The 23,622-nt window shown below is 41.8% G+C and overlaps 1 protein-coding gene across 1 annotated transcript in view; it reads right to left on the bottom strand.

The window, feature by feature from the left end:
- Positions 1–23,622, bottom strand: part of LOC126354054 (heparanase-like) — a 300,990-nt gene that overhangs the window by 52,009 nt on the left and 225,359 nt on the right. The window contains exon 6 of the mRNA XM_050003411.1: positions 13,262–13,443. Within this exon, the coding sequence (XP_049859368.1) occupies positions 13,262–13,443 (182 nt within the window). The remainder of the gene's footprint in view (positions 1–13,261; positions 13,444–23,622) is intronic.

Here is a 23,622-nt window from a genome sequence, read left to right as displayed (position 1 = left end):
CTCAGGCAGCACGCGCTGTGCCCAGTCAGTTAACATCCGGCATGCCTAGGAGACAGTTCCCGGTCTACGCTATGTGAAGTGCGATGGAAAATGTGAACCGTGTTACTACACAATTGGCGACGAGTACGGTCGTTCTTTCGCGTGCTGCATCATTGTTCCGGTTTTGCAGCTTATCCATGGCATGAAGGATTTAGTGCAGGTTTTGGTTGAGCAGCAGATAGAGTTCATGGCAACCATGAAACAAGTGCTTCCGGCATTGCTCTCCACACAGTCTGCTCCAGTGCTGTTCCCTCCTCCCTTTCCCCCGCATGACGAGAAGGCGGAGGATTGGGACGCATATGAACATTGCCTTCGGCAGCATTTCCAGGTGTTTCATGTTGCCGATGCGGAGGTATGTCGTGTTCTTTCTTGTCTTGGATATCTCCCTCGCTGTATCAAGTTTTGCTGCAGCTAGTGCCGTTGCAGGAACCCTGGTCCTTGTCTTTTGACGCATTGTGTTCGTTGCTGTCATCATATTATCACCGCCGAACGCATGTTGTGGCAGCTACGGTCGAATACTATCAATGCAAGAAGAAGCCCCATCAGTCTTACCGGGCGTGGGCCACTACCCTGCACGGTCTTAGTCGCAAGTATCATTTTGTCACGGAGCAGTCGCGAGAGTCGTATGCCCACGTTATGGTGCGCAATGTCATTGTTTGTTTGGCCCCTGATAGGGAGGTCCGGCAACGGGCCCTGCAGTTAGAAGACACTTTCCTTGAGGAAGCCCTGTCCATTGCTCAATCGTATGAAGTCTCTCACGCCGCAGGTGAACAGTTGAAAGTGTGATGCGACGTCGCGGCGGTTGAGTCGGTTGAGGGCGGCACAGCCACATCCACTGCGTCTGGGGTAGACGACGTGCAAGCGGTACAATCCAGCCATTACGGCCGCTCCCGCATGGTGCATAAGCAGAGTTATGGCTGCCGGCCCCTGTTACCGTTATAACATTTCAGCTCCTCAACACCAAATTAAAACGTTCCACTTCAATTTGTTTGCACTTATAGCGATCCCAGCTTCCTTAACCAAATTAAAACGTTGCATTAGGAGGTGTCTGCTTCTTGCAAAAGGTCTTGAGTTCATATTGACGACAACAAGTAATTCATCATTACAGACGTTTATTTACAAAACAGAACTGACAGACTTCACAGACTCAACAACTGACTCTCCGAGCTAACCGCACTGCACATCCGAACTGGCAACTGACAACTCCTAGGTGTACTAATATCCTTCCAAACAATGAGAGTCTTTGACAATGCTTTGTTCACAATACGATAGCAATTCACGACTTAAAACCAAATCAGACATTACAGAACTTTAGCACAGATTAAATCAAGTAAAAGGATCAGCACATATAAATTCTTACAAGCATAATTTCCAAATAGATTTTATAACATTTTTCTACCAGCTTCTGGATAACCTTCACCAGATTTGTACCGATGTTTCCAGAAATATCTTGACATTTGATTCTGGATATTTCTTGAGTGATTTAGAACAACTATTTATATGTAAAATGATTTAAATCGTGTTTCAAAACGTAAATAAATCTTTTTAGCAATATTTCTTGATACAAATCGTCTTTCGAAATTAGGTTATGAAACAGTTTTCACAAGTTTTCGTATTTTTGCGATCATAATATAGAATTTCTCCATAGAAAGTTCCAGAAGTGTGCATTAAACGTTCATTTACAGACTTTCTCTTTAGCTGGTGAGTTTTTAAAAGTATCTTGTCCATATTATACGAAATAATTTAGCTCAATACTGATAATTTATACAATTAATCAGAGCTACAGCAAACAGTGAGTCTTTCTTTTACAAAATGAAATATAATTACAAAATTGAATGAAAATAGGTTACTAACACTAATATATATTTACATTAATTCTATTTTTGTTCTTTCTGTGCAAAATGTCATAATATTGAGACAGTACAATATTTAAACATCACCAAAGTTTCCCTTTACATTTTGCATATCTGTATCGACATCCCCTAAAAGTCTACAGTATCGAATACTTCAATATGTCCCAATATGTTCTGTAATGTTACACCGTCCAGTGCGTCGTGCTATATACATCATGATAGGTCAGAGTGCCCCCAGCATTAGGCCGTTTGTCACAAATGTAATAAAAAAGGACACACTGCTAAAGTTTGCTGCTCAGCCTCAAAAGAATGGAAGGAAGCAGTACAGAGGACATGGACGTTGACATTCAGGCCAGGCTCTGGACGCATCGGCACACAAACTCTTTATCGAGATGTCGGTTCGGTTGCACCAATTACAACTGCAAGTAGATACAGCCGCGGCAGTTTCTTTGTTGAATGCACAAACTTACTCCGACCTTGGGTCGCCCAAGTTGGCGCCAGTTTACCGGCGTCTATGTGGTTATGGCAAACAGTTCATTCCCTACTGGGTCAGTTCACTACCGACCTGACTTACAAATCAGTCACTCGGCCTATTACTTTTATTGTTGTCTGTGATGCAAGCTCCACTAACCTTTTTGGCTTGGATGCCTTTCAAGCTTTCGGTTTTTCTATCGCAGACACCATACAGTTGGTCTCCGAAGAGGGTCCCTATCAATCATTGGAATTTTTGATCTCTGACTTTCCAGATATCTTTGAGGAGGGCCTGGGGTGTGTTTGTGTTTCAGACTTTGAAGCTCACTTAACGTTGAAGGCGTCGGCTTGCCTATCTTTTCTACGTGCGAGGCAGATCCCCTTGGCTCTCCACCCTCAGGTAAAAGAAGAGCTAGGCCCGCTGACAGCCCTAGGGGTCGTTCTTCCCATTTCTTCTAGTGAGTGGGCTGCGCCCCTCGTTATTGTCAGGAAACTCTGGAGAAAATTATGCCTTTTTGGCGATTTCAAGTCCACCATTAATTCCCAATTGGTGGTGGACACCTATCCTTTGCCTCGTGCTGATGAATTGTTCTCCGCCGTGGCGGGAGGCCAATATTTTTCGAAAATCGATCTTTCAGAGGCTTATCATCAGATACCACTTGATGAGGACTCAAACAGCTGGCGGTTGTCAACACCCCATTTGGCCTTTACCAATACCAGCGGTTGGCCTTCGGAATATCCGGTGCACCGGCGATATTCCAGCGTTATCTTGAGCAAGTCACGTTGACAATCTCTCATTGTATTAATTACCTGGATAACATAAATGTCGCAGGCCGCAGCATGAAGGAACACTTGCACAACCTGCACACCCTCTTTCTCAAATTCAGGTCTCTGAGCTTGCATTGCAACCTGCGTAAGTCAAACTTCTTTGAACCGTCCATTGAGTATGTGGGCTACACCATCTCTCGACCGCTAGGAAGTTTGGTCCAAGGTATCGTCAACCTTCCACGGCCCACTTCACTGAAGGAGTTACAAGCTTTTGTAAGCAAGAATTCCTATTACCACCAGTTCATTCCCAGGCCTTCCACCATAGACCGCCCCCTGTACTGCCATCTGCGCAAGGGTGTTCCTTTTGAGTGGTTGCCTGCATGCGAGCGAGCGTTCACCTTGTTGAAGGACCTCCTCACATCAGCACCATGTTTGGCTACTTTTGACCCCCATAAGCTGTTGGTCTTGGCTACAGATGCTTCGCAGTATGGCAATATGGGGTGGGGGGGTTCCTGGCCGACCGCAACACAGATGGTTCCGAGCAGCCACTGGCGTTTGCGTCTAAAACTCTTATTCCTGCGCAGGCCCATTACTCCCAGGTGGAAAAAGAGGCTTTGGCCATTGTCTACGCTGTTACCAAGTTTCACCCTTTCGTATATCGCATGAAGTTTCAGTTAATCACTGACCATAAGCCGTTAATATCGTTATTTGGCCCTGCCTCTCAGATTCCGGATAGGGCGGCCCACAGACTCCAGTGCTGGGCCTTGTTCCTCCCTATGACATTCACTTTCACCCTACCAGACAGCATGCCAATGGAGACGCTCTTTCCCATCTTCCGGTGGGCCCAGATCCTAAGTTCGATCGAGAGGAGATTATGTGTTTTCATTTGGATGTGGCGTCCCGCCAAGTGGTTGGAAGCTTTCCAATCACTAGTTCTAGAGTCGCCAGGGAACGGCAGATGACTTGGTTCTCCAACAAGTAGTTCGCCTCATTCAGCAGGGGTGGTCATCCCGACCTTCAGGTCGGGCCTCGGACCCTCTTCGTAATTATTTTGTTCTACGAGACCGCCTCTCCGTCTTGGAAGGAGTTCTCCTTCTGGCTACCGATGATACATCTCCTCGCATGGTTGTTCCTGCAAGTTTGCGAAGGGAAGTCCTCACGTTATTACAGGAGGGGCACTGTGGTGTTTCCAGTACTAAAACCTTGGCTCGCAGACAAGTGTACTGGCCCAGTATTGACAGAGAAATTAAGCACTTGGTGGCCGTTTGTTCCCAGTGTGTGAGCCAACAGGCATCTCCCAGGTCAGCGTTCTCTTCATGGCCACCTGCAACCAAGGCATGGGAATATGTTCACATTGATTTTGCAGGCCCGTTTCTCAATGGCTTTTGGCTCATTGTCATTGATGCTTATTCCCGATTCCCATATGTGGTTAACTGCTCCACAACCACTTCAGAAGCTGCAATCCAGGCCCACATGAAAATCTTTTCTGTGGAAGGTCTGCCAGTCACCCTGGTATCGGACAATGGACCTCAGTTTATTTCGCAGACCTTCCAGGATTTTTGTAAGTGCTTAGGTATTCAGCATTTTTGCTCTCCCTCCTTTCATCCACAATCGAATGGGGAAGCTGAGCGCATGGTGCGCACATTTAAAACGCAGATGAAAAAGTATGTGCACGAATTTCCTGTGGAGGAGGCGTTGACATTTTTCCTGACGGCATACCGGACCACACCAATGGGATCATGCAGCCCCGCAGAGCTTTTCCGTGCCAACCTAGGACTCTGCTGCAACTCCTCTGGCCTGATCCTCGCCAGTCTTCGCAAAACGAAGTACCTGGCTTTCCACTGGGTATGGCGGTCTGGGCACGTGAGTTTGATCCCAATCCATGTTGGATACCGGTGGTGGTCCTGCGCCAAAATGGGTGCCGGATCTATACCGTGCAGGTGGGGGACTGGGAGGTACGTCGTCACCAAAATCAGCTACATCCACGTTTGGGCACCCACCCTCCAACCCGTCGAAAACCGGCTTCCCCATTGCCGGCACCCGTGTTGCTTTCTCAAGGGATGCTACGGCCCCCCCCCCTCCCCCCCCAACCCCCCCCCCCCTCCGTGACTCCACCGCACTGTGATGTTTCTCAGCCTTGGCAGCCTCCAGTAGCTCCAGCACTGGCATCGCCATCGTTAGAGATGCCCCAGCTAGAGCTGGCCCCCCTCGCAAGCCCAGTTTCTCAGGAGGCTGGTTCACCTGTGGTCGTCCCTTCCCCATCGTCCCCACCACTGGGTCTTGCCCCTCCTGAGGTGGACCAGGATCCGGAGTTCGACGGCTTGTCTCCCGTTCTGTCCCAAGCTCTGGTGGTGGGACAACAGGGGTCTCTTCATGTGGGTCACTTCCAGCCATAGTCGAAGGTTACGGCTCGAGGGTTGGCAGATCCCCTTGACTCCAGCCTTCCGATGAACGTGGAGGTCATTGCTCCTGCACGACACTCCACCTTTCGACACAGTTGATCAGTGGCTTCACCCCCCGAAGGAGGAGTAGTGCAGTAGCCACCAGAAAGATGGCAGGAGGCGCACACCGGCACGGCGCGTCACGGACGGTAGTTGCGCAAGTAGAGTCCTGTCCACCAGAAGGCACGCGAGAATTTGGCTGAAACCTCTGCCGGCGGTACAACAACAACAACTCAGGCAGAACGGGCGGTGCTCAGTCAGTTCACATCGGGCATGCCTAGGAGACAGTTCCCGGTCTACACTATGTGAAGTGCGACGGAAAACGTGAACCGTGTTACTACAATTTGGTCAATGCTCAAGACTTACCAAAAGTAATAGCTGAAATGTTAAATAAAATGTTACCACAAGAAAACTATAAAGTGGAAGACTGATAAAGTAAAAACTTGTACAATTGGTAGTAGCCATTCACCTGTGTAAATAGGTACAAGAAAGCATACTTCACGTACCGCCGAATTGCTCAACACGTGGGGCGTGACGTCTCCACACTACATCGATGTTGTCGCCAGTGGTCGGCGGAAGGTGCACGTGCCCGTCGACCTGGGACCGGACCGCAGCGACGCACGGATGCATGCCAAGACCGTAGGATCCTACGCAGTGCCGTAGGGGACCGCACCGCCACTTCCCAGCAAATGAGGGACACTGTTGCTCCTGGGGTATCGGCGAGGACCATTCGCAACCGTCTCCATGAAGCTGGGATACGGTCCCGCACACCGTTAGGCCGTCTTCCGCTCACGCCCCAACATCGTGCAGCCCACCTCCAGTGGTGTCGCGACAGGCGTGAATGGAGGGACGAATGGAGACGTGTCGTCTTCAGCGATGAGAGTCGCTTCTGCCTTGGTGCCAATGATGGTCGTATGCGTGTTTGGCGCCGTGCAGGTGAGCGCCACAATCAGGACTGCATACGACCGAGGCACACAGGGCCAACACCCGGCATCATGGTGTGGGGAGCGATCTCCTACACTGGCCGTACACCTCTGGTGATTGTCGAGGGGACACTGAATAGTGCACGGTACATCCAAACCATCATCAAACCCATCGTTCTACCATTCCTAGACCGGCAAGGGAACTTGCTGTTCCAACAGGACAATGCACATCAGCATGTATCCCGTGCCACCAACGTGCTCTAGAAGGTGTAAGTCAACTACCCTGGCCAGCAAGATCTCCGGATCTGTCCCCCATTGAGCATGTTTGGGACTGGATGAAGCGTCGTCTCAAGCGGTCTGCACGTCCAGCACGAATGCTGGTCCAACTGAGGCGCCATGTGGAAATGGCATGGCAAGCCATTCCACAGGACTACATCCAGCATCTCTACGATCATCTCCATGGGAGAATAGCAGCCTGCATTGCTGCGAAAGGTGGATATACACTGTACTAGTGCCGACATTGTGCATGCTCTGTTGCCTGTGTCTCTGTGCCTGTGGTTCTGTCAGTGTGATCATGTGATGTATCTGACCCCAGGAATGTGTCAATAAAGTTTCCCCTTCCTGGGACAATGAATTCACCGTGTTCTTATTTCAATTTCCAGGAGTGTATTTGTCTCATGAGCTAAGAGAGGGTGGAGACACTACTTACTTTTGCTCTCCTGCTAGCTACACTCATCGACATTATTAATTATTTTTCTGGCTCAAGCCATTAAGGTTCTACCACCTGCCATTCTCCAAGGAGTGGGCAGAGTATTTGGTATTGCCCATGATTGTCCAACAGCCACTTGTTCTGTCATCAAGAGATTATTAGTTTACGACACAACAAAACACAACACGACAAACAATTTGCAGTGACTACCTATACAAGGTTTGGTGTTACATTGCTGAGGTTGGAAGTACCTGGACACAAAACATTAGCACTCCAAATAGACTGACTTTTGTGAATCCAGAACTAGAGAGCTCTTGTTTATATCTTTGTGAACAGATTATAATTAAGTACCATGCAAGTTATAGTTAATCAATGTTATGTTTTTTGGAGAATTGCAGAGACGTAAGTAATTTTTTTTAAAAATCCTATTTCATTTCTGTTGTTCCTTCCACTGCCTAGAGATGTGCCAATCATGACATGAGGATGAGAGGGTTGATTTTGATAGTCGTCTTATCATATATACCTAAATAGCTGAATTTTTGTCAACAGATAACTAATTATAAACACAGAAAAATCTAAAAAGAAATATAGACAGTACAAAGTTGATTGAAGTTTTGGTTCATTCCATCAATGTCGAACAAATGATTACCTATGTGTATTTGATGCAACAAAGTGTAAAGGAAATATGAAACCATGCAAGGAAACCACCAAGAATCATATCTACATCTACATCTACATCTATAATGATACTCCACAAGCTGCTGCATGGTGCGTGGCAGTGGGTACCCTGTACCACTAGTTGTCATTTCCTTTCCTGTTCCACTCGCAAATAGAGCGAGGGAAAAATGACTGTCTATGTGACTCCGTAAGACTCCTCATTTCTCATACCTTATCTTCAATTTATGTTGGCAGCAGTAGAATCGTTCAGCAGTCAGCTACAAATGCCAGTTCTCTAAATTTTCTTAATAGCAATTCTTGAAAAGAACATCGCCTTCCCTCCAGGGATTCCCATTTGAGTTCCCAAAGCATCTCTGTAACACTTATGTATTGTTAAAACCTACTGGTAACAAATCTAGCAGTCTGCTTCTGAATTACTTCAGTGTCTTCCTTCAATCTGAGCTGGTATGGATCAGTATGGAACAGTGCTCAAGACTAGGTCACACCAGCATCCTACATGCAGCCTCCTTTATAGGTGAACCACTCTTTCCTAAAAATTTTCCAATAAACCAAAGTCGACCATTTGCCTTCCCTACCACAACTCTCACATGCTTGTTCCACCTCATATCACTTTGTCACATTTCACCCAGATATTTAAACGACTCGACTGTGTCAAGCAGGACACTAGCAATACTGTATCCGAACATTACAGGTTTGATCTTCCTACTCATCTGCATCAACTTACATTTTTCAGATTTAGAGCTAGCTGCCATTCATCACACCAACTGGAAATTTTGTCAAAGTCACCCTGTATCTTCCTACAGTCACTGAAATTCAACACCTTACCATATGCCAAGCCATCATCAGCAAACAACAGCAGATTGCTGCCCACCCTGTCAGCCAAAACAGTTATGCATGTAAAGGACAACAGCTGTCCTATCACACTTGCCTGGAGCTCTTCTGATGATGTCATTGTATCTGATGAACACTCGCCATTGAAGATGACATACTGGGTTCTATTATTTAAGGAGTCTTCGAGCCTCTCACATATAGGTGAACTTATTCCATATCCTCATACCTTCATTAACAGCCTCCAAAGGGGCATCATGTCAAATGCTTTCCACAAATCTAGAAATACGGAATCTGCCTGTTGCCCCTCATCTATTCTCAGTCTCAATAAAGTTTATTATATTCAAACTGACAATAAGTTAGAGAATTCTGCAGCAAACTGAAGTTAGGGATATTGGTCTGTAATTTAGTGTGTGTGTTCTTTTACCCTTCTTATATACTGGAGTCGCCTGCGCATTTGTAAAATCGAACTGGGATTCCATTCGGACCTGGTGATTTAATTGCTTTCAAACTTTCAGCTGTTTCTCTACACCAGGTATGCTTATTACTGTCATCCATATGTTAGTCAGTCCAATAGTCAAATGACAGCACATTTGTACAGTTCCTCTGTGTGAATGATTTCTTGAATGGGAAATTTAAAATTTTGGCTTTCATTTTGCTATCTTCAACTGCCACACCAGCTACTCAGCAAGGGACTGAATGGAAGCCTTAGACCTGCTTATCAATTTTATATGAGATCAGAATTTTCTTGGGTTCTCTGCCAGATCTTTTGCTAAGATGTGACAGATGTGGTAGTTGCATACTTCGCAAGTAGATCTGTTGACAGATGCATGAATCTCTACTAACCTTCACTTCTTGTCATTTGCATCCTTTTTGAACCAAAAGCTCAACAGCCTCTGCTCCCTCAGCATGTGCCGAATTTTGTTACTAAACCATGGTAGGTCTTTTCCATCCTTTATCCACTTACTAGGCACATAACTCTCCTCCACAAGATTTACAATCTGCTTAAACTTTGCCCATTATTCCTCTATGTCCACTTTACTGGAACTAAGTGATGCCAACTCTCTGTCTCAGTGAGATGCTAATAACTGCTTATTTCCTCTATCTAGCAGGAACACTCTTCTAACCTTCTTGACTAATTTGTTAACTTTCATAATCACACTTGTTATAAGGACATCACAATTGCTAATCCCCATTTCTATACTGACATTGTCAATAAGGTCCAGCCTATGTATAACTATAAGGTATAAGATATTTCCATTGTGTGTGGACTGCCAAGCAAGCTACTCAAGACAATTTTCAGAAACCATGTTCAAAAGTATTTCACATGACTCTCTGTCTGTACCCGCACGCAATGAATCCATAGACATCCCAGTCTATACTCCACAGGTTAAAGTTGCCTCCAACTACTATTACATGATCTGGATATTTATGCGCTGTTGAGTGTCAACTTTCTTTGGATGACTTTAGGACTGTGGAATCTGGTGGCCACCCTAAAAACATCCAACAATTAACTTCGTTTCACCTACACCTGTTATAGATGACCACACGATTTCACTGTCAAACTTAACTTCAACCTCAATAGAGACAATATTTCTGTCAACTTCAATGAACACTCCCCCTCCTATGGCCTCTAATCTGTCTTTCTGATATGCATTCCACAACTTGCTAAATATCTCAGAGCTTTCCACTTCGGGTTCCAGCCAGATCTCGGTCCCAAGAATAATTCGAGAACAAGAACTTTCCTCGAGGACAATAAATTCAGGAATTTTATTATGAATACTTCGACAGTTTACTGACAAAATTGTGACAGTTGAATTGTCTTTATTCTGAACACCACCTGGCTTCCCTTGGTGTGTATTGACTGGTGGGTGTTTATCAGGGCACCTCAAACTACTGCCTAACCTAAAAAAACCTCATGTGCACTCCACAAGTACTCTGTCACTCAAGTAGCTGCTTCATTTGTGTAGTGCACCCCTGAGCTATCAAGGGGAGTCCTACAAAACCCCACACAATAATGCAGGTTTAGAAATTTGCAACGAGGCCACCACAGAATCAATGAAGCCTTTGGTCGAGACCTTCCAATTGGCTCCAAACCAAAGGACCCCGATCAACTTTTGGAACAATGCTGCAAATTGTCAGCTCTGCTCGAACCCCACATGTGAGACCAGCAGTCTTCACCACCTTCACCAGCTGCCCATACGAACTGAAAATCACCTCTGAACCCATGCAGCAGATCCCATCAGTGCTAACGTGAGCCACAACATGCACACGACTGCACCCTGCAGGTTCGATAGCCCCAGGCAAGGCTGCCTCCAAGCCTTGGAAAAGGCCCCCTAGAATACATACCGAGTGCACATTGGTTTTCTTTCCAGCCCTGAATGCTATCTGCCTAAGGGGCTCCATAACAAGATGAGAACCAGAACCCACAATAACGAGCTACATAGCTGTATGTTCAGTGATCAACCATTTTGCTATGGACTGAATCAATTTACACTTACAAAAATGCGAGAAACTGCAGAAAACAGAGAAAACAGCAGGAAATTTCATAAATATACTAAGAGGAAAAAACAAAAAAGTATGAACAACTTGTTGCTCTGCAGTTGTACTTGTACTCATATATCAGCTAAGAGCCAGAGCCTGAATGATGGGCTCACTAAAGAAACGGATGGTTGCTTTCAAAACAAAACAAATGAGCAACTACTGCACTACAGACTGAATGAATTTACACTTACAAAAAAAGGTCAGACTAAATCTTTTAAACCTCTTATGAGACGGTATCACCCTGATAAAACATATAAAGGTTTGAAATACTTTCAAGTACCTAAAAATAAATTTCAGAAGAGACCCACAGATGACAGTATGGTTTGTGTGCATCTTACAATATCTAAGCTACTTACAGCAATAACGAAGAAATGCAAACTATTGGGGAACAGTTATCTTGCAAGCCACTCCAGAGATATTAAAAACTGTTCTACACAAACCAGCTATGGTATACTCAAAAGAATTCCTCTGAACAGCAACACAGTTCAGAGTTGTATTGATGAAATGAGTTATGATATTGAATGCATCTTATGTAATTATCTGTAAATGACCCATTCCTCCATACAACTGGATGAGTCAACTTTACCTGTTAATAACATGTTATTATTGTCATGTGTGCATTTCACTATGGACCAAGCAATCTATGAAGTATTGCTATTTACAAGAACTGTGATAATAGACACTGAAGGCGAATCAGTACCTATTGTTTTAAAAGATTATTTCATGAAAAGAGCTATCCCTTATCAAATACACAGGTATTCAAAAATATGAACCCAATTTAATTGATTGATGAAGTATAAATTCTACATGAATAGTCAAACCTACTAATGAAAGAATTAAGTTTAAAATGTTTCTTTAACACAGGTTATAAACATTCAATGTGTCCCCCCTTTGCTGCATGGCAAACATCTAAGTGGTAGCCACACTCATCCCACACAAAAAGAAGCATGTCTTTTGTGTAGCGCTTGTACAGCAAATGCCATCTCAAAACTTGCCACACAGTTGGTGGAGATATTCCAGTTCAATACTAGCTCTATTGGTTGACTTATCTGGACTACAAACAAAGCTGTTTTGTAGAATGAGATTTTCACTCTGCAGCGGAGTGTGCGCTGATATGAAACTTCCTGGCAGATTAAAACTGTGTGCCAGACCGAGACTCAAACTCAGATCTCAGTCCGGCACACAGTTTTAATCTGCCAGGAAGTTTCAAAGCTGTCTTGTATTTGCCTGGCATTATCCTCTGACACATCTGGTCAGCATGGGTTTTTTCCTTTGCAGAAAGACTGATTCTGTTGAAATTGCTTAAACCAATGGCTTATGATTTTCCTAGTTGGCTATTTCAGTGCTTGATTGTAGATGAAATGTCTGCTGCACTGTAACTGCTGAATCACTTCTTGCAAACTCAATAATGCAGAAAACCTTGTGCTGCATCATAGTCATTTACTCATAACTGTCTACTGGTGTGAGTACCCTAATGGATGTTTATGCAGCTAGGATTGCCCTAGCATCTTTCTACACAGCTCCCTGTTGATCCACTGTGGTTAAGAAAATAAAATGTTAGACCTTCCTCTTTCCTCCGGTACATATACTATTCAGAGCCCATTTATGTGTCATGAACTGCAAATAATTAAACTGAGTCCATCTTTTTGAGTAACCCTATATATCTTTAGTGACAGCACATAGAGCACCTACCATGTTTGGGTGCAATCATGGAATTATAGGCCTCTATAAGATGTACAATTATATATTCTACATTACAGTCTTCTTATTTTTCACGAGAAAATGACATGAGCTTTGTATCTCTGAAAATAATTTCATATGACAACGGAGAGTTAAAGAGCGTAAAATGAATATCAGTGTTGTCTAAAATCAACACAGTGAGGATAGTCTTAAGATCACAAACATGTCTTTAGGGAATGGAAGGTGTTGCTCCTACTAAAGAAACACTAAAGCTATGAACCTCCTCCTATCTAGTGAAAACAAAGATGCTTACAATAATGTACTTACTGGATGAGGTTCAAATTTATCACAATCAATTAGAGAATAATGGCCACCACATAAGGTCTGCCGTATGACCAAACTGATTCCAAGTTTAGCTGCAAGTCCTAGTTTATCTAGCCACATGAAGCCTGCAGCATATGTGTCAGAAAGACCCCTGGCACCACCACCCCATGCTGAACTCGTCTCTGCTGCAAATAATAAACAAACAATTTGTGTGTACATTAGTTCTATTGGTATATGACAAACTACTTGCATTTACAGTGATTGTGACATTTTAAGTTCTCTGAAATAAGCAAAATTAAAAATTTAGGTACTGAACTACAAAGTAATGTTTTCTGGAGTAATGACATGTTGTCTATGGGGCAGAGTGATTAATGTAGTTTACATTTATATTAGACTCAGTCACATAATTTTGTTAACAGTAATTACTGGTTTCATCCATAAATTGATGTCTTTAGGTTCTATATGTCATAGGCAGCATTTACAGAACAAATAATTGTCATAAGAAATGTAAGAATGTCCCAAGAGAAATGGTCAATATTCCAGGCTATAAAAGGAACTGTCAATTGAAGCAAAAAATCTTCAGCTGGAGATGTACCCTATTATGAATGGTTTCCAAGGTAGATAACATTTAACGTACTTTATCTTGGGGCTAGTGTTGTGCACATGTGTATCTTACCCTTTCAACCTCTTCCATTCTTTGGAAAATTTATTTGTTGGACAACATGAGCATGCTCCTTTGACCACACAGACTGCAACATACTTTCAGCATTATCAAAACTCCCCCACATTTTACCAGATGTGTGGGAATTGACATGTTGTGACATTCCACCTGTACAGCTAGCAATCCATCTGGCACAACATTATGGGTTGCCTATATGCCACACAACTGCTCTGCACCAAAAGACAGTTTTGCAGCAGTTCCATTACGTGGCCTTAGCAACGCAAGCAGGGGTCATGAAGTGGGGGGGAGGGGGGGGGGACCTATTTGCAGTTTGTGACCAATATGACCTAAATTAGTTCCTACAGTGTCCTGCTCTATGACAGTATTTAGGACCATGCACAGCCATACAGAGGCAGTTCGTGTCAACCCAAAGCTACAGATGAGCATTTGGTCCACTAAAACACTGCTACCTGCTGCCGACCCATTGTCTCCTCGATGGACACTGCAACTCTACTGCTGGCCGGCCAGCTGCCTCCTCAATGGACACTGCCTGGCCTCTGCAGCTCCACTGCCAGTCCCAGTTTCCCTTATTGGCTTTCGTAATCTCGTTCACAAATTTTGGTAGAACAATGACTATATCCTGTTTTTCCAACAAGCTATATCACTGTGCATCTACTAAAAGGAAACTTTTGTGGAACGTGGTTTCTGTGTGCAGTGGTAAAACTTTGCAAATATTAGTTTGTGGAAACTTGACCAAGTATGAGACTTTGGGTTGTTAAATAAAGGCCTTCAGCCTGTCAGGCATTTTTATGTTAATTGTGTTTGGTTTGTCAGAGCAGACGAGCATGTTACACACATCAAAAAAAGTTTTGCGTCACCTCGGTTCCGAGAGTTCCGGAACCTGTACAGAAAATTGGAATAGAGATCAACATAAACTTCATTTCCACCTTTTTTTATTGCTCATGAAAACTACACATTGCATGTTGTACCACCATACAGAGAGACCTTGAGGTGGTGGTCCAGATTGCTGTACACACTGGTGCCTCTAATACCCAGTAGCACGTCCTCTTGCATTGATGTAAGCCTGTATTTGTCGTGGCATATGTACTGCTGGTTCAGATTGTCCCACTCCTCAATGGTGATTCGGAGTAGATTCCTCAAAGTGACTGATGGGTCGCGTCATCCATAAACAGCCCTTTTCAATCTATCCCGGGTATGTTTGATATGGTTCATGTCTGAAGAACATGCTGGTTATTGTAGTTGAGCGATGTTGTTATCCTGAAGGAAGTCATTCACAAGACGTGCATGATGGGGGCGCTAATTGTCATCCATGAAGATGAATGCCTCGCCAATATGCTGCAGATATGGTTGCACTATCAGTCAGAGGATGGCATTCATTTACAGTGCCTTCCATGATCAACAGCGGCATATGTCAGTCCCACATAATGTCACCCCAAAACAGCAGAAAACCTCCACCTTGCTGCACTCACTGGACAGTGTGTCTAAGGCATTCGGCCTGACTGGGTTGTCCCCAAACACGTCTCTGACATGTGCAATGTTCATTGGTGAAGAGCACGTGATGCCTATTCTGAGCGGTCCATTTGGCATGTTGTTGGGCACATCTGTACCATGCTGCAGCGTGTTGTGGTTGCAAAGATGGACCTCGTCAAGGGTGTCGGGAGTGAAGTCGCGCATCATGCAGCCTATTGCACACAGTTTGAGTCGTAACACGATATCCTGTGGCTGCATGAACAGCATTATTCAACACAGTAGCATTGCTGTCAGGATTTCTTCGAGCCATATTCCGTAGGTAGTGGTCATCCACTTCAGTAGTAGCCTTTGAGCAGCCTGAGTGAGGCACATCATCGACAGTTCCTGTCTCTCTGTATCTCCTCAATGTCTGAACAACATTGCTTTGGTTCACTCCGAGCTGCATGGAGACTTCCCTTGTTGAGAGCCCTTCCTGGCACAAAATAATAATGCGGATGCAATTGAACCGCATTATTGACCATCGAGGCATGGTTGAACTACAGACAACATGAGCCGTGTACCTCCTTCCTGGTGGAATGACTGGAACTGATTGGCTGTCGGACTCCCTCCGTCTAATAGGCACTGCTCATGCATGGTTGTTTACTCTTTGGGAGGGTTTAATGACATCTCTGAACAGTCAATGAGACTGTGTCTGTGATACGATATCCACAGTGAATGCCTATCTTCAGGAGTTCTCGGAATCAGGGTAAAGCAATACTTTCTTTGGTGTGTGTATTTCTCCTCTCAATAAACTAAATTTGTGAAAAATCAGTAACTTTAGTTCCCCCTACAGCAGATTCTTTAGGAACATGTCAACCAAACTTACCCAAATCTATGGACTGGTCATGTCAATAGAATTGACTAGCCACCAGTATCACCAGATCTTATGCTATTAGATTTTTTTTTATCGTTTTGTGTTAGATGAAGACTGAGGTGTTCAAATTAAAGGTGAATATGCGAGATGAACTGTTTATTTGCGTCATAGATGCTTCTGCCCTCATTAAGGAATGTGCAGAGGCACTCAGACAAGCAAGGGTGCACTAATGCATTGAAGCTGATGGTGGTAACATATCAACAAAAATAATCAACTTTTGAAAATATAACTGGATAGATAAAAAATCTACTCAGCTGCTGGTGGCAGGAGAAAAAAAACACACAAATGTTAAGGAAAAATGATCATTCCTGTAACATCCTTGAATACTGACCATCCCTCTTGGGACACCCTTTGTACTAGTAACCCAAATCTTATTCACTTGGGTCACACTAAGTACAGCCGGACGACTTTTCTGGTGTATATACACAAGCCTTTGTTGAGAATTAGTCTGCAATTAGTGAAAACCATATCAAAATCTTTACAGTAGATCCTAAGACTAGATTTCACATATAGGCTGATAAATGCAGTGAGGAGGACTTTAATTTAAATGTATGTATATATCATAGTGCTTTGTTCCGCAAATGCCTGATATGACACACAGAATCTGAAGACGACCAATGTACTACCAAAACTGGTTATGATTGTTATCACATTATGTGATTATGTTTAACAAGGGTCCCGTACAAACTGGCCCTCTTTGATTTTATTGTTACTTATAGGTTTATAAGGCCATTGCCAGACATCAATTAACTACAGCAGTATGGCGCAATTTTCACAGTAACTTAAAAAATAATTTTGTTCAAGATTTGAAAATTTTTGAGTGCTGTTAAGTACAAAATATTTAAGGTCAATCAACAGAACCATCAGTAACAGAGCGTGTAGTGCCAAGGCACAGTAATTGTGAAGTCACTGGTTTGAATCTTATTAGTGGCAAGTTGTATTTCTTTTATTTATTTGTTTTTAAAAATAAAAGTATTATTTTCTGTTTGATATCTTGCATTTTTGCACCAAATTTTAGTTTACTGTGAATAGCAGCGTTATCATGCAGTTGGTAATTAAAAATTGAAAACATGTTACTTTTATTGCGTTTATTGACATTTAGAAGCAATTAGTAATAAAAAATAAAAGTTATGTTATTTTTACTAAAACAAATGACTCGGTATTTGTTATTTAACATTTCTGTTTTTGAATACGCCATTTCATTTATTGGAAGTTAAAAAACAGTTACTATTATCAAGATACAAACAAGTGATTTTACGATTATCAGCCTTCCACACTAAGCATTCAGCTACCAATAACTACATTAATAAACCACAAATGTTTCACATTTAACAGTGCTTGGAAATCTTCTAATTTTCAAAAATGATTTTTTTGAGTTTGACAGCTATGTCATACTGTTTCAAGAAATTGGTGTCCAGACACTGCATTTCAAATTCTATAAGTGTGAAGAAAATTGAGAAGAGCTGGTCTTTGATGCCCCTTCTAAAATAAAAAGAAGTGTAAAGTTAAATTTGTAGCTGGATTGTACCCCACACAGCTGGTCACCACACAAACTGAAGAACATGATAAAAATTTGACCCCACACGTATGATGGATGACACACATAAAAGATTTGATGTCGGAGAACACAATGTATACAAAAAAGTACAAAAACAATACTGAAATTAGACTGCTCTTCATTTTCTTTGCTATGTAGATTATAAACATGCACTTCCAATTGTGCTACCCTATAACCCACTCACCTACACAAAGAGCAGTTTCTCACAGTCTAAAATAAGTGACTCAGGGTCACAGAAATTTGAAGAATACAGTAGCCATTAACAATTTCGTAGGAGAAAGTGTGATAAGGAGGGAATTAATTCTGGAGGTAGATAGCCACTTCCAATAATTTAAGACACAGAAACTTACAAAGTTTCAAGAACCAGTGTCAAGCGAAGAATCAAGCCCCTGTCTATTGCTCACATTGGAACTGCCAAGTCAAGATTAGACTAATTACAGCATGCATAAAGACATTTAAACAGATATTCTTCCAATGCTCTACAAGCAAACAGAACAGGGAGAAACCCTACTACCCGCTACAATGGGAAGTGCCCCCTCACATGAACTTCAGGGTGGTCTGCAGAGTGTGGATATAAATACACCAAGAAAGATGTTGTCCATCTCTTGAAATCCTATATGCGAATTTGAAGAACTAATTTTATGGATGAAATCTCCAAATGTTTCTGAGGCACATGTTAAATACTGCCAGAGATACCATGAAGATGAAACAAGTTTAATGGCAGTTGCATGTAATCAGTCAGTCTCCCCAAACTCTATGTTTGAACTAAATGGAAAGAACCCCTACTGTACAATAAAAATTACAAAGTAGTTTGAACTGTATAGTGATTTTCATAGTGCAGCTATAGATGTCCAACAAATTGAAACCACTACCTTGTTAATAGTGTTCAATTTTGAAATTTACTCTGCCAAGTAGCAATCCATAGGGGATCTTCTAAGGGTACTGAGTGAACCTGAAAACATCCTCTTGATAAAAGCTCCACGAGGACAGTAGATATACAGTAAAATAATTATGTCAAATGTGAATCTCCTTCATAAATGGATACAAGAAATGAAAATGGTTTAATCAGTAGATGTCTACTTCTCTTCCCTTAGTTGATATTTTGAATGGGTCATATTATTTCCTGGATAATGTCACTATGGTGCACTCTTCAAAATCTGTGATGTCTGCCAACACATATCCAGACCAGACATAACCAGAATAAGAATGGAGGAGGCTTACAATTGGTTCAAGCACAATGGCTTAACTCTGAATCTTACAAAGATTCAAATTATGAAATATCAAACAAATAAGAATGGCTTATAAGTACCAGAAGTGGAGGTCAATAGGTATACATTGGGTGAGGCTCATGTGTAAAGTTCTTAAAAATTTGCAACCATGATACTGAAAGTAAAAATAACAATTATGAAAAGAATAAGTTGCTACTCACCATAAAGACGTCATGTTGTGTTGCAGACAGATACAACGAGACGACTGTTAAATACTGAGCTTTCAGCCAAAGCCTTCCCCTTTTTTTTTTTTTTTATTTTTTTTATTAAGAATCACACAAGCACACACACACACACACACACACACACTTCTCTAGTCCCCAATGGTCAGTGGCTGGAGTTGGCAGTCAAGTGGGTGTGAGGCATGCCTGCTTGTGTGAATGTGTGTGTACATTTTCCTTTCTTTTCTGAAAAGGCTTTGTCTGATAACTCATAACCTGAAATTTTACGTGACAAACACAAAAAAATTCTATACAAGTTTTCTTAATGGTGCAAAATTCGTTTAAAAAAGGCTGATACTAGTTGTATCAGTGTCTATCTTCGCAATAAAAGTGTAAGTAAATGTTTCTAAATCGTATTTAATTAACACATTTCTTACTGTTTACTAGTTAGATAGACATGAACTAGGCCAAATTTTTCTGAGTTACAAATGTTTAAAAACCTGACCAGACACACCTGATAATGTTAAGTCTCAAAAAAAACAACACCACACATAAGAAATTTGTGTCTTTTTTGTTTACACACAGCCAATCTTGCATCCTTGACAAATTTAAAATATTCTTTAAACTGAATTATTCCTTCGAAACTGACTATGAGTGAGAAATGTGGGAGGTGTTATAGGGTAGTGAATGGAGGGATTTGCTGCCAATCTTGTAGGAAAGAGCCTCCATGTAGAACGAGGAGCAGGAAATGTGCAGCACACTTCAACCGAGGCCAAGAAGCCCAGGAATGTACAAAGTGATAGGAAGAAGAAAGTGCTGCTGCTAGGTAGTAGCTGTGGGTGAGGAGTAGGCCCTCAGCTACAGGAAAAGTTCAGGGGCAGAGTACCAGGCCACCAGTATCTTCAAGCCAAATGCAGGGCTAAGTCGTGTAATAGAGGACCTAGGGTCTTTATGTAAGGACTTTATGAAAGAGGACCATGTAGTGATAGTGGGTGGGGCAGGAAACAGTTTGGACAGGGATGGGACATATGACATAGGTGGTGACCTGGACAAGATAGCTTCCCTGACTCATGGCAACAATGTACACTTTGTTGAGCTGTTGTGGCGTCAAGATCGACCACATCTTGATGGAGCTGTGAGGTGAATCAATGTGGGGTTATGGATGGCTCTGAAGACAGCCAACTTTGCTCAGGTTTCTCTGGTGCCCGTCAGGACTATCAACAGATGGGGTTTCACTAGGTATGGCCTACACCTAAACAGGACTGGGAAGGGAAGATTGGTACAGCTGATTCATGAAAGTATAGGGGGTGGATCTCAGGCCACACATGGTCAAATACCTGTTGTCATAGGTAGGAAAAGTAGGTATTTTTTTAGGATAAATCCAGACAACAGGTTCCCCTGCCTAAAGAGTATCTCCAACACTTTAAAAAATACTAAAACAATCACTCACAAGATAGATTTTAACACCTCAAATATCACATATACCAGATGTCACAAAGAAAAACAAACCATTGGAAAGAGTAACATGGGACATTTCACAGACTTAACAATCCTCCATCAAAATATGCAATCAGTAAAAAATAAAATACAACTATTAGAAGTTGAGCTCCAATCTTTGAACTACACAGTAGTTTGTATTACTGAGCACTGGTGTAGACACACAAAAATCCAACATGTAGTATTATCACTGTATGAAAAGGCAAAATCTTACTGCAGAACTACTTCAAGGGGTGGAGGATCATGCATTTATATCAGAAAAGGATCACAGTTCAAATCAAGACATGACCTCAGTACTGTAAGTGAAGACAAACACTTTGACATATCAGCTATTGAATTAACAGGGCTTGATACCACCAAGAAATTAATCATTTTGTGTGTGTATAGATCTCCCAGTGGTAGTGTGGACACTTTTTTCAATAAGATAACAGAAGCTCTACATAAAGTCTCAAGTACAAAGGTCAAAATAATTCTGTGTGGGGACATTAACATCACCACTAACATCATAAATCAATCCAGCAGCACCTTCATAAACATCTTTCGAAGTTTTGGTATGTCCCTACTGGTCAATAGAGCAACAAGGGTTACCACAATGACTTCATCAGTAATTGACCATGTGGCCACAAATATGGACAGTGAAAAATGTGATGTAGCTGTGAAAGAGCTCGGAATATCAGACCATCTCTGTCAAATAACAACAGTAAAGTCAAGCATCGAATCATTCCCTAAACTACAAGCCTACAAATGACATCTAACAGAAAACAAAATAAAAGATTTTTCAAAGGAACTGGAAAAACAAAACTGGGATGAAGTGTATAGGGAAACCAACGTAAATATAAAATTCTCTAAATTCTCCACATTGTTTAAATTGAAAAGTATGCATGTCTGTATCAACATCCCACAAAAACAGACGGATAAGAGCAGGTATTAAGAAGTCCTCGCAGCACTTAAACACCTCATTTCCATGAAAAAGATTCACATTGATCCAGAATTCTTAAATTTCTATCATAGATATAAAAGGTTTATAGGAAGATGCTGATTGCTGCAAAAAAGTCATTTAGTGACAAAGTAATATATAATGCAGAGAATAAAAGCAAAGCAGTCTGGGATGTTATAAAAAAGGAGAGGCAAACAAATGCAGAATAACATATGGCTAAGGGATGGGGATAAAGTAATAAATGATCCGCAGCACTTAGCAAACTATGTAAATGGGCATTTTTGAAGTATTGCAGAGAAGTTACAGCAAAAATTCTCCCAAACAAATATAACACCAGTAAATATTATTGCACTAAATACAATGACATTACTTTCAACCCCAGAGAATGAAGTCAGCAAAACAATTCAAAAACTAAAAAATAAAAAGTCAGCAGGCTTAGCTGAAGTACCAGTGTGCATACTGAAACAATGCATAGGGATTATACAAGGCCCCTTAACAAATATAATAAATGAATCTTTCACATCAGGAATATTTCCAGAGCAGTTAAAACAGGCAAGAGTTGTACCTTTGCTTAAGAAAGGTAATGCAGAAGACATAGAAAATTACTGGCCCAATTCCCTGCTGTCAGCATTCTCAAAAATAATAGAAGCAATTATGAAAGACATATTAATGAATTACTTGAATAAATACAATCTTTTACGTTGGTTCAGAAAAGACCCTTTTCTAGGGTAGGGAGGACAGAAAGAAACCAAATTTTAAGAGAGGTTAGGACTGAGACAAACCTTCAGTTTGAGAATGAAACCAAAAAACCTAATTCTAGCTTATTACATCAGCATAAATAGGTATTGGTTAAGAATTTTCAACAGTCAGCAGATATTTCAACTCTACCCAATTTTAACTCAGTCAGTGGGAAATGTCAGCTATCTTTATTTCATCAAAAAAAGGACTGAGAAATAAAATTAATGAATTAATTATCTGCAAAGATAAATTAGAGTCTTCAAACCCAGCTGTCATAATCTGCCTCTCTGAACATCATGTGACCATTGGTATAGAAATTTTAAGCGTTACTAGGTTTAGGTTAGCATCTCACTTTTGTAGATCAGAAATGGAGAAAGGAGGAGTTGCCACATTCATCAGGAACTGTCATAAATTTCAGAACATAGACATTCATAAATTTTGCCTAGAACAGCATATGGAAGCATGTGCAATAGAAGTAGAATTTCACAAAAAATCCTTCATAATATTAAGTGTATATCGAGCACCTGCAGGTAACTTTAATCTGTTCGTAAACCACCTTGAAGCTGTACTGGCCCATTTAACAACCAAAAACGAAGAAATAGCAGTTGCTGGTGATTTCAATGTAGATTTCCTTAAAGACTCTCCTAATAAGAACTTATTTGAGTTAGTAACACTATCATTCAACTTAATTCCCACTGTAAAGTTCCCCACTAGGGGTAGCCAATTGCTCACAAACAGCCACTGATAACATCTTTATAGGAAAGTCCAATGAACAAAATTATATTACAAAACCAATAGTCAATGGCCTCTCAGACCATGACATCAGTTCCTTCTGTTAAATGTTAATACTGAACAGGGTATAAAATCTGTTAAATCTGAGCTCAAGAGGGTAATCAATAAGCCAAAAATTGATTATTTTAGGACACTCCTCAGAGACATTCACTTGACTGATGTTTACAGTGCTCATGGCATGAATGAAAAATATAACACTTTTGCTAATAAAGTGCTTACCTTATTTGTACACTGTTTCCTCCCAAAACTAACCAAGGTTAGTACAAAGTCTACAAAGAAGCCATGGATTACTCAAAGAATAGGGGTATCTTGTAAAACAAAAAGAAAACTGTATCTGTCAATCCAAAA

The sequence above is a fragment of the Schistocerca gregaria genome, chromosome 3 (assembly GCF_023897955.1).
Source record: "Schistocerca gregaria isolate iqSchGreg1 chromosome 3, iqSchGreg1.2, whole genome shotgun sequence".
Lineage (NCBI taxonomy): Eukaryota > Metazoa > Arthropoda > Insecta > Orthoptera > Acrididae > Schistocerca > Schistocerca gregaria.
Note: the sequence above shows the minus strand (reverse complement) of the source record. Positions and strands in the feature narration are given on the sequence as shown.